Below are 12,003 nucleotides of genomic sequence, written 5' to 3' on the forward strand. Positions count from 1 at the left end.
TACATTAAATAAGTCTATATTTATATCAAAATAGGATATATGAGACACTATTTTTACAGGAAACAGGAAAATAATGTAACATTAGACATTGAGCACCCCCATGGTTTGAATGGAATGATCCACATTTCATATGCAAATGTTCGACTATGAGATTGGCAGTCGACTAAGGCTCGTTAGAACGAATCGTCCAATATTCGACTATTTGGATTCACCCCTAATAAAATTATATTGTTTTTTGTTAACTTAGAATGAGCATTTTATATCTTCATAGGTGTGGGCCGCCGTCTTTCATGGCTATGTCTCTGCCGTAGCACAGAACAGACAAGTAGCATACGCATTTTCATACCGAGTGGGTGGGTGGCCACCCGAAGACAAAGAAGACTGGTTGTTGTGCGCTAAATAATTTTTTCTCATAGAGGTTTTTGATGGTAAAAACTTGGACACATGAATGATCATACTTAAAATGCATCACAGGAGCTTCTTGTCCTCAAAGGCCACTGTCACTTCAACAATATTCCCATTTCTACACACTGTACCTTTAAGAGTGTTGTAATACTCAATATCAGGCGAGGCAGATGGCTGTCTAACATGAGTCTGGTTCTGCTTGAGGTTTCTGCCTGAGGTTTCTCCATTCCGCTGTAACTACTGTAGCTAAACACTGCAAGGTGCTCTGCTCATGGTGGATTAAGATGAGATCAGACTGAGTCCTGTCAGTAAGAGGGGACTGGATCATATCCTGTCTTGATGTTGGGTCTATGTTAATAATTTAACTTAGAGTGTGTGTAGTAGAGTAGATTACAAGCTTTAGACAGGAGCAAAAAAGAAGCATCTGTTTTTTCTCATTTTCGCTTCCTGTTGCCATATTTCATTTACAGATGCTGCTTTATTTCGACAAAGTCATAATTAGGGTAGACTTTGTGTTTTGGCCCTGCAATGTAGAAACATTTTAACTTACTGCTGAGCCAGTTGAAGTTAGTTCTTCAGAAAGTGTATTTAAGGCACCAGGAAGCAGCATTTTGAAACAGTGGTTGCAAAACAGCCCCATGTTCTCTCGCCCGTACTTTCCCTAGTAGACCTACTTATATGCTGCTGTTTCTATGTGCTTCATTAGGCTTGCGGTTCGCTGGTGTCGCGACATGGTTTAGCCTTTTAGCTGGATGGCTGATGCTAGATTTTATGAATTCATCTGCAGTATTGACCTACTGAGGACAGGAGTGTTTGGTTTTGGAGAAAAACCCACAAACCTTTGGGCTTTGAGGTTGCACAGGCCTAACTCATGCTTGATAAGTGATCCAGCAAAATATCCGTCACCCGCCGTGCAAAATGCTTTCTGTCACCATCTGTTGAGGTTCTACATGTGTTGTAAAAAGAAATCTGCAGGGTAAACTAAAGGTCCTGGTTTCCACACTGGAGGAGATACGATGCACACTCTGGAACTGTAGATAATGAATGCCTGTGAGTTGACACAGAGTGTGAAACGAGCAAATGCCATGCATGCTTGACTCCACAGCCTGGCGTGTAGCCATTGTCTTCTCTGATGTGTAATTTACAAATATAGAATCTGCGGTTAAACCTAAGTTTCCCTCTGTATTGCCTGTGAGGAAGGAGCAACAGTTCTTCAGGGCTCTGTTTTTTAGTCTTTACATTTATAAGAGAGCTTGTTTTTCTCTCAATGTTTGAAATGTAGACTCAGTTGCCTCAGATCACAAAAAAATATGAAAAAGTGAGGAATTGATTTTCTTAAAATAACCAAGACCACAACTTCCCTTTCTTTTGCTTGGATATCTTACTACATTGTTTTCCTTTGCTTTCCCCCCAATAGAGTATCTGACAGAGGTCCGTGAGTACGGAACCCTATATTCCAGCTGGGCGGGGTCTGAGGAGGAGCTGCAGCGCCCCCTGGAGGGCGTGGCCGGCTGTGTGTCCACATGTTGCGGTGCCCTGGAGGAGCAGTGCGAGAACATGAGCCAAGACTTCCTGCCTGTACTCAGAGAATACCTCCTCTATATAGAGTCCATGAAGGTGAGAGGAGAATCATTCAGTAAAGATTCTGAGGGTGACAAGTTCTCAAATACTTGAATGCAGCTCTGTGAGTCTGTTTTGGTTACAGCCAGCATTAGTGGAAAATCATCCATCCATCCATCCATCCATCCATCCATCCATCCATCCATCCATCCATCCATCCATCCATCCATCCATCCATCCATCCATCCATCCATCATCTTTAACACTTTTCCTGTTATTGGAATGAAAAAGAAAAACTTGAATTACATTTTTAAAATGTAATGCTAATAATTATGTTTTTGCAGAAAGTATACAGAATAACAATATACTGACACAATACCTCTTTACTAACAGTAGGTGAAGACAACATGTGAGATGTCTGCTTTGAACCAAACTTTGATTTTTACGCATCATGTATCCACAAACTTTTATCTATTTTGTTATCTTCGGGTTTTTGAATCAAATCAACATCTTTATGACAATGCAATCAATCAATCAATCAATCAATCAATCAATCAATCAATCAATCAATCAATCAATCAATCAATCAATCAATCAATCAATCAATCAATCAATATTTGTATAGCACCAAATCACAGCAAACATTATCTCAAGACGCTTTTACAAACAGAGCAGGTCTATACCACTCTATGTCAAATTATGAACAGAGACCCAACACCAAGACAGGATAAGACTCAGTCTGACCCCACCTTAATCCATCATGAGCATTGCACCTCACAGTATTTAGCTAGTTACAGCGGAGAGGAAAAACTTCCTTTAACAGGCAGAAACCTCGAGCAGAACCAGACTCATGTTAAACAGCCATCTGCCTCGACCGAGTTGGGGCTGGAAAGAGGGATAGAGGACAATAAGAGAGAGAGGGAGCGGTGATAGTGATGAGACGAGTAGTAGTAGTAGTAGTAGTAGAAGTAGTAGTAATAGTAGTAGTAGTAGTAGTAGTAGTAGTAGTAGTAGTAGTAGTAGTAGAAGTAGTAGTAATAGTAGTAGTAGTAGTAGTAGTAGTAGTAGTAGAAGTAGTAGTAATAGTAGTAGTAATAGTAGTAGTAGTAGTAGTAGTAGTAGTAGTAGTAGTAGTAGAAGTAGTAGTAGTAGTAGTAGTAGTAGTAGTAGTAGAAGTAGTAGTAGTAGTAGTAGTAGTAGTAGTAGTAGAAGTAGTAGTAATAGTAGTAATAGTAGTAATAGTAGTAGTAGTAGTAGTAGTAGAAGTAGAAGTCAAGCAGGTCCTCAACACAAATACTTCACTAATGTACACACACTTTTAGGCTTGAATGAAACAATATACAATGAATAACACTGACAATACTGTTTAATGCCATTATACAATTAAAAATAATACATTTACCCTTTAATTTCATTTAACTTAACTCGGTCGAGGCAGATGTCTGTCTAACATGAGTCTGGTTCTGCTCGAGGTTTCTGCCTGTTAAAGGAAGTTTGTCCTTGCTGCTGTAACTAGCTAAATACTGTGAGGTGTAATGCTCATGGTGGATTAAGATGAGATTAGATCAAGACCTGTCAGTAAGAGGGGACTGGATTGTACCCTGTCTTGGTGTTGGGTCTTTTGTTAATAATGTAACATAGACCTGCTGTGTTTGTAGAAGTGATACTGTATTGTTACTTTCATATCCATGAATGCAAGATTGAAAAAAACAACCCCCAACTTCACTGTGTTTGTGTGAATTCAGAGAATATTCAAAAGCTCTCAAATGTGCTATTACTATAAAAAGTAACAAAGCTGATTGACTGTTTGTTGAGCTTTTAAAGAAAGTATTCACATACATTCTCAAATCCAGTTTAATTATGTTTACACTTCCCAACTCTGTAGTTATTCAAATGTATTTCTCTGTATTTATCGATGTGAGATCATTGTTTCATTTTCTTTATATATTGTTTCATTTAGTACAAGCACCATATCACAACACTGACTTATCACTGCTTTTTCCTGCTTATTTTGGCCCTTTCATATCTATATCTATATATATAGATATATAGATATAGATTTTTTATTTTTTTTGCACTGCATTGCAATGGCTGAAGAAATGAAACATCGACACTGTCCATTTTGAGTGTACAGTTTTGACTTTTTGTAAACATGCTGCATACAGAAATCCTCCCCACAATAAGAGTTCGTAATGAATGAGTCACACTTACAGCCTGGCTTTCTTATATGACCCTGAACAGAGGAAATGGTACACAAGATTCTGCATTTCTCACATCCTGCCCCCCTCCTAGATCTTGATTCAGCATTTTACTGTTTGCAATTTCTTTCACTTGTTGCATCATGCATTAATGTCACAGCATCATTGAATGACGCATTAATTGTGCAGAATGAACTGCTCATGTTTCGTGGTTTCTTACAGAATGTTTTGAGGAAGAGGGACCAGAGCCAGGCGGAGTACGAGGGCCGGCTAGAAGCAGCCGTATTGCGCAAACAGGAAGACAGAACGCCAGTAAGTGTACATCTGAACCCTCAGCATCTTTTTTTTTTGCATGTAGGCTTTTAACTTTTTGTGCTTGATAGTGCCCTTTTCAGGTTCTTTGTAACTTCCCAAAGTTCCCTTTTTTTCCCCTTAAAGCACATGATGTAGCATTTAACCATCCGCTACTGACATCCTTCATTATAATGTTCCTTTTTGCAAGAGTGATTTACACACCAATGATTTATTCAACATGGAAATAAAAAAAGGGTTTCCAATAAATGTGCTATACTAACCCCACAAAGTCTTCTGTCAAACTTCTGTAATACAACCCTGCTCCACCCAGACCCAGTGGCTGTAGCCCAGTCACCAGTAGTCCAGTATAGTAAGATGTCCCCTGAAGGCCCCTGTAGCTGTAGTTTTCTCTGTGTCCCTGTAGATACCAGTGGAGGTGGAGAAATGCCAGGACAAAGTGGAGTGCTTCAACGCTGACCTGAAGGCAGACTGGGAGCGCTGGCAGAGCAACAAGAGACAAGACTTTAAACAGCTTCTCATCGGCATGTCCGACAAAAACATCAACACTTACGAAAAGGTACGCTGGCTGCTGTGAAGCACTCTGTGTGAGAGAGGAAGTACTAACTTTGATCTCTGCAGGAAGTTCCAATTGTCTTGTGATGACTTTACTGTATGTTTTATCTTTTTACATTTTTAATGCAGGAACAAAAACAGAAGGTATTGTGATGTGTTAAAACACATTTATACATAGTGCTTGAGGGTGTGGTGGAGAGCTTTTGGAGCCCCATCAACCCACAGAAAAATTGCAGTTTATGAATCAAAACAATGGAATACAAAAAAAAGAAAGTTTAAAAGAGTCATCTTTATTACATTTTCCTTTATTTTTATCACCTTGATGACAAACACTATGGTTTACTGGTTGGCTCTAACTTCACTGGAGCTAACACGTTAGATGACAGAGAAGCCTGTTTGCATGTTTACTGCAATGGATGGCGAGTCATCATTTTGAATTTAACCTTGCACTTACTAAAATGAAACCTTAAAACAATACTTTAGTTAAAAGATAAAAATCCTTCAAAACAGTTAGACTAAACCAGTGATGTAAAATGAATCTGAATTATTATTAGTCACATCAAGTTAAATCTCATTATGAACAATGCTTTCTGTACTCACTGTGCTGTGAAAATTCTGCCTGCACTAAAACAGTTTGGATATTTGACACACAGCCCTGAACATTGGTGAAGGCTCATTGGTCAGGTTTTCTCTTCAATCAAAGGCTATGATCCCTAACTGGGCTCATAAAAGGAGTGATGACTACTTCTTGAATTCAATAACAAAGTTCATATTTTTAGAAGTGTGAGTGTTAGAGGTGTCCCGATACAACATTGTCTCTTCCAACATGATACCGATATTGCAGCCTTGAGTATTGGCCAATACTGATTTCGATCAGATACAATATCAGCATGAATCATACAGTCATGGCCAAAAGTTTTGAGAATGACACAAATATTACATTTTCACAAAGTGTGCTGCTTCAGGGTTTTTAGGTGTTTTTGTCAGATGTTTCTATGGTATAATGAAATACAATTAGAAGCATTTCATAAGTATCAAAAGCTTTTATTGAGAATTACACAGAATTCATGCAATAAGTCAATATTTGCAGTGTTGACCCTTCTTGCTGTCAATCAACTTCTGGACCAAATCCTGACTGATGGCAGTCCATTCTTGCATAATCAATGCTTGGAGTTTGTCAGAATTTGTGGGTTTTTGATTGTCCACCCACCTCTTGAGGATTGACCACAAGTTCTCAATGGGATTAAGATCTGGGGAGTTTCCTGGCCAAGGGCCCAAAATCTTAATGTTTTGTTCCCCGAGCCATTTTGTTATGACTTTTGCTTTATGGCAAGGTGCTCCATCATGCTGGAAAAGGCATTCTTCATCACCAAACTGCCCTTGGATGGTTGGGAGAAGTTGCTCTCGGAGGACGTTCTGGTACCATTCTTTATTCATGGCTGTGTTTTTAGGCAAGATTGTGAGAGAGCCCACTCCCTTGACCGAAAAGCAACCCCACACATGAATGGTCTCAGGATGCTTCACTGTTGGCAAGAGACAGGACTGATGGTAGCGCTCACCTCGTCTTCTCCGAACAAGCCTTCCTCCAGATGCCCCAAACAATGGGAAAGGGGATTCATCAGAGAAAATGACTTTACCCCAGTCCTCAGCAGTCCAGTCCCTGTACCTTCTGCAGAATATCAGTCTGTCCCTGATGTTTTTACTGGAGAGAAGTGGCTTCTTTGCTGCCCTCCTTGACACCAGGCCTTCCTCCAAAAGTCTTCGCCTCACTGTGCGTGCAGATGCACTCACACCTGCCTGCTGCCATTCCTGAGCAAGCTCTGCACTGGTGGTGGCCCGATCCCGCAGCTGTAACACCTTCAGGAGACGGTCCTGGCGCTTGCTGGACTTTCTTGGGCGCCCTGGAGCCTGTTTGGCAACAATTGAACCTCTCTCCTTGAAGTTCTTGATAATTCGATAGACGGTTGACTGAGGTGCAATCTTACTCGCTGCTATAAACTTCCCTGTTAGGCCCTTTTTGTGCAATGCAATGATGGCTGCACGTGTTTCCTTGCAGGTAACCATGGCTAACAGATGAGGAACAATGGTGTCATGCACCATCTTCCTTTTAAAGTGTCCAGTCACTCAATCATGACAGATTGATTGCCAGCCTTGTCCTCATCAACACCCACACCTGTGTTAATGTGTGTGACACCTGTGTGTCATTGAAATGATGTTAGCTGGTCCTTTTGTGGCAGGGCTGAAATGCAGTGGAAATGTGTTTTTGGTGATAAAGTTCATTTTCAAGGCAAAGAGGGACTTTGCAATGAATTGCAGTTGAGCTGATCACTCCTCATAACATTCTGGAGTAAATGCAAATTGCCATTATAAAAACTGAAACAGCAGACTTTGTGAAAATTAATAGTTGTGTCATTCTCAAAACTTTTGGCCATGACTGTACATACTTTTATTACCTGTTTTGTAGTATGGAATGTTAGAAAATGCTTGATCAAGTGATATTACTCAAACAGAGAACAATAGTCAGCAACAGTAGGTATGAGAAAAACTGACCCATGTATTATTAACCAATTGGTTACATACATTTTAACCTTAAACATAAGAATATACTACAATTGAATACAATAAATACAAAATCAATTAGAAGACCCTGAAAAATAACCTCAATAAATCCCATAAAAACAAATGATGCTGCCAGGGTGGGGAGTCGAGCTTGGTTGTCTCTCCAGTAATGCCATGGATTGTTCTTCCGTTCAATAGTGGCCTCACAGAGGTAGCTCTCCATTTCAAAGATTGCATGACAGGGTTTGCACTCAGCTGCAACATCTTTTTCGGGCTTTAACGAAAAATCCTGCCACACGGCCGACATCACTCCTACTCCTTGCTACTTTGTTAGCACCTTAGCACACACTGCTGTTGTGATCACGTGGGCTCTGGAGTCTGGAATTGACTGCTTGAATGGTAGTGCTTATATTAGAGATTTTAGACACCCCTATGAGTGTATACGAAAGTGCATTGTATTCACATGAGAGAAAAAAACATCTCTTTCTGGATTAACGAGATAACTGGCACCTCAGTTGCACTCTGTGAGGACCAGTTTTTTCATCAATTGTCTGATTGGCTCGAGTCACCATGTAGCCAGCTAGAATGCATTTCAGATGCATCGTTTTATATCAATGAAGCAGGCCAATTTACTCAGCTGATCCTGGAGAAATGCTGCAACGTCCAGCAGATCAGAACAGAACTTACGTCTAAACACCTGCAAAGTCCTCAAGTGCCTGTGCGAAGTTGACAATACCATCTATGTTACTTCTAGACACTAGTATCTCCCAATGTGTTAAACCATAAGTAAATACAACTGGATTCAAATGAACAGCAGGGGCATGTTTAGGCTACTTCCTTGTGTGGCCATGAGATGCTGTTGGGATTTTACTGTAACGGTGTGTCGTTAATTCAGAACAGAGACATTTGGGTTTTTTTTTATTCCAAAAATATTTTCTTGTAATTCTGAAATAATGATTTTGTTAATTCAGGGAAAAGGAGCAGAATTTTTCTTCATTTAAATTAATTTTTCTCATAAGTCCAAGATAATTATCTTGTTAATTCAGAAAAAAAAAGAGCAGAATGTGTGAGCTGTGGCTCAGTGGGTAGAGTCGGTCGTCCATCAATCGGAAGGTTGGCGGTTTGATCCCAGCTCCAGCAGTCACATGCTGAAGTGTCCTTGAGCAAGACACTGAACCCCAAATTGCTCCCTCTGTTGTTCAGAGGTGTGTGAATGTGTACCAATGAGAGATCAGCTAATACTGATGGTCCCTTACATTAACAGCCTCTACCATCAGTGAGTGAATGTGTATGAATGGGTGAATGCGCCAAGTAGTGTGTATAAGCACTAGTCAGACTGACTAGAAAAGCCCTTTATAAATACAAGTCCATTTACCATTTTATTTATATTGACTTTTTTGCGTAATTCCAAGATAATTCTCCCGTTCATTCACAAAAACAGAACAGAATTATTTTAATAAATTATTTTTTCAGAATTCCAAGATAACTAATTTGTTAATTCAGAAAAACTGAGCTGAATTCTTTTATTTAAAATGAACTTTTCTCATCTCCCGAGATAATTAGCTTGTTAATTCCGAAAAACAGAGCAATTCATTTTGTTTTCCTAATCCTGAGATAATTGTCTTGTTAATTCAGAAAAAAGAGCAGAATTTTTTTTATTTACATTAATTTTTTCTCCTAAATCCAAGATAATTATCTAATTATTTCAGAAAACAGACCAGAATTATTTTATTCAATACTTTTTTCCCTGCAATTTTGAGATTACTAACTTGTCAATATAAAGAATCAGAGCAGAATTATTTTATTTAAATGTGAATGCAATACGCTTCCTTAGATGTAAGACCTAGAAACATAAAGTAAGTGTTAAAGTCAGAGGCAACATATAGGTGGCTCTTCAACATAACATGACGAGGTGAGAATAAATCTAAAGCTGAACAACATGTAACAAGAACACATTTGTGCTGCACATTGTTACTTTGAAACTATGCCTCTCACATCACTGCAACTCCTCCCCCTCTCTCTCTTCCTTTCACCCCACTTTTCACCTCTGTCGGCTGTCTTCATCCATCTCCACCCTCTGCAGTCCCAGGCAGGCTGGGAGTCGCTCATAACACTCCTCCAGGAGAAACAGACTGAGGACAAAACGAGCGAGACGAACTGAAACATCCCCTCGTGCTCCCTGCCTTCCCCTCTGTCCATATAACACATTCTGTCATGCCAAGGAAATGGACCACGTGGGCAGCGGACGTTTACTGCTGGACTGCTCTCCTTCTCTCCTGAGATGATTGTACGGAGGACAGTCGTGTCTCTGAGATCTGACCTGCTAAGGAGGTAACAAACGGTGCATTCAAGCACAGCGTGGAAAGAGGAGAGACTTACTTTGTACAGACATTTTCCTTTGTTTATTTGTTGTTCTTATTCACTTTTTGTACTTAATGTTTCCAATTAACAGTCAGTTGCCAATGCTGCTTGTGTTTATTTAACCCCGGGTCTCAAAAAGTTCTGTTTTCTGTCCGGTCCCTCCATGTTCACATTAGCCAAATGTGACAGAAAGGTCTTGAGTGTGGCAGTCAGATAACATGAAGTTATGCAAGGCCAGAAGTGAAGTAATCTTTCAGACTTTTTTCCCTATCAGGTTGTAAAAGCCTCTGAAAATGTAACACAATAACTCCCCCAAGACAAGCCTGAAATCGTCTGTAAATGAAGAACAGTTTCTTCTTAAATTAAAGGACTGTAACTGTTATTTTTCCATGTTTATGTGCAAGAACTCCCCATCCACCATTACTGTTTTGTAAAGCTCCATGAAGCTCATAGTTGTCCTAGTTTTCCTGTTACCTTTTCTCCATTGTAACATTAACGCGAGAAACTTGAAACATGCTGTAATCATCAGGGCTCAAGACACACCAGAAGCAAAACATGCATGGAGCAAATGCAGGAACTGTAGCAGCAGACATCCACACATGTCTCTAGTTCTTGTGACTCCAGATCATTGAAAAGGGAAACAGCAGGATGCATTCCTGATCCACATCCTTTTGGATACATAGTGTCTAAGTTGAATGCAAAGCTTTATATCAGGGAAGTGAATTTGAGTTTGTCCTCAATGAAGCTCATCACACACCCAGCCACACACACACACACACACAGCAGATGTGGTTGCAGCACAGCAGCACTGCCTGGTGGTTAAACTGTGAACAGTTTTCATTCGTTCTTTTAAAACTGGTGGCTTAACTGTTCGTACTGCCTCTGCTGATGTGTCTTGGTATCACTTTTTGTTTTCTTTCTTACCATGATCATTGATATTCGAAGCAGTTATTTCACCTCTAATCTTCACACAAAAGTTTGAACTCCATTAGGAATTCTGGAGTGCATACTGGGAGTCTCCATGAAACCACATAGAGATAACAGACAGTAGAAATTGATGAGAATCTAAGATAAAGAGAATCTATTACAATCATTGTTTACTCATTTTTTTTATTTTCTTTAAATCAAATGCCATATCTTAACATCAGTGACTCTCATTTTTGGAGCATTTCTGAATGAAAAAACTGCATTTGGACATGTAGAAGTATCGCCTACCATCAATAACATGTGTGTTTTGAGGTTGGCTGTTACTTGAAACAGGGTTTAGACATGAGTTGGAGTTAAGATCTTATAGGTGAACATCTGTTTAAGCAAAGAATTGTGGTGTGCTTGAGCACTAAGACAAAAGAGCACTGTAGCTTCTGGGAAATATCTGTTTCATCCTGGAAAGCTACATAATGTTGCTCATAGGAGTTTTGTAAAAGCTCAACTGGTCAGAGCCAGCCAGACAGACATTGCAAGGCGTACATACTGAGTAATAAAAGCTAAATACACAATTTGAGATTGATGACTCAGTCCTATGGAAAGGGTTTGCAGTTCTGTTAAAAACTGTATCCAAGCACGGGGAAGGTTTGGCCTGGTTTGCACAGCTGTGACTCATGGGAAATATTCTGATGAAGATGAAGTAGCACTGCATCATTAAGCCAACAGTGCTTCTGCTTCACACATTTTCTCTTTTGTAGGGAGGATTTCAAATGTTGCTGATGTGGCCTTAAAGGAAAGAGTAATCCCCAGTCATTGTATGTTATGTCTATGTGTTATATTTGCTGCACTCTTTTATTGAGGGAGCTTTAACCTTTCCAAATGGCTTTTAACCATAGAGAATACATGCAGATGCTTGAGTCTATCTTTCTTCTTTTACATTTTTCATCTGCTATGAGCCGACACCCTGTTTCTCCATCCTTCGCCATACTTCTAGCTAAGTACACTCAGCATAAAGTAGCAAAACTTGACCAATGATGACTAAGATGGATTGGGTGTGGCATATCTACCAGGGAGAAATTAACAAAAGCTTTGATTTTCCCTTTTGTTCATTTGTGTCCCAGCTCCCACT

General features: G+C 39.7%; 1 protein-coding gene across 1 annotated transcript in view; it reads left to right on the top strand.

Annotated features, from left to right (window-relative positions):
• snx30 (sorting nexin family member 30) overlaps positions 1-11,446 on the top strand; it is a 22,508-nt gene extending 11,062 nt beyond the window's left edge. The window contains exons 6-9 of the mRNA XM_034709149.1: positions 1,823-2,022; positions 4,386-4,475; positions 4,882-5,034; positions 9,673-11,446. Of these exons, the coding sequence (XP_034565040.1) occupies positions 1,823-2,022; positions 4,386-4,475; positions 4,882-5,034; positions 9,673-9,750 (521 nt within the window). The 3' untranslated portion in view covers positions 9,751-11,446. The remainder of the gene's footprint in view (positions 1-1,822; positions 2,023-4,385; positions 4,476-4,881; positions 5,035-9,672) is intronic.
• The last annotated feature ends 557 nt before the right edge of the window (positions 11,447-12,003 follow it).

Source organism: Notolabrus celidotus, chromosome 19 (genome assembly GCF_009762535.1).
Source record: "Notolabrus celidotus isolate fNotCel1 chromosome 19, fNotCel1.pri, whole genome shotgun sequence".
Taxonomy (NCBI): Eukaryota; Metazoa; Chordata; class Actinopteri; order Labriformes; family Labridae; genus Notolabrus; species Notolabrus celidotus.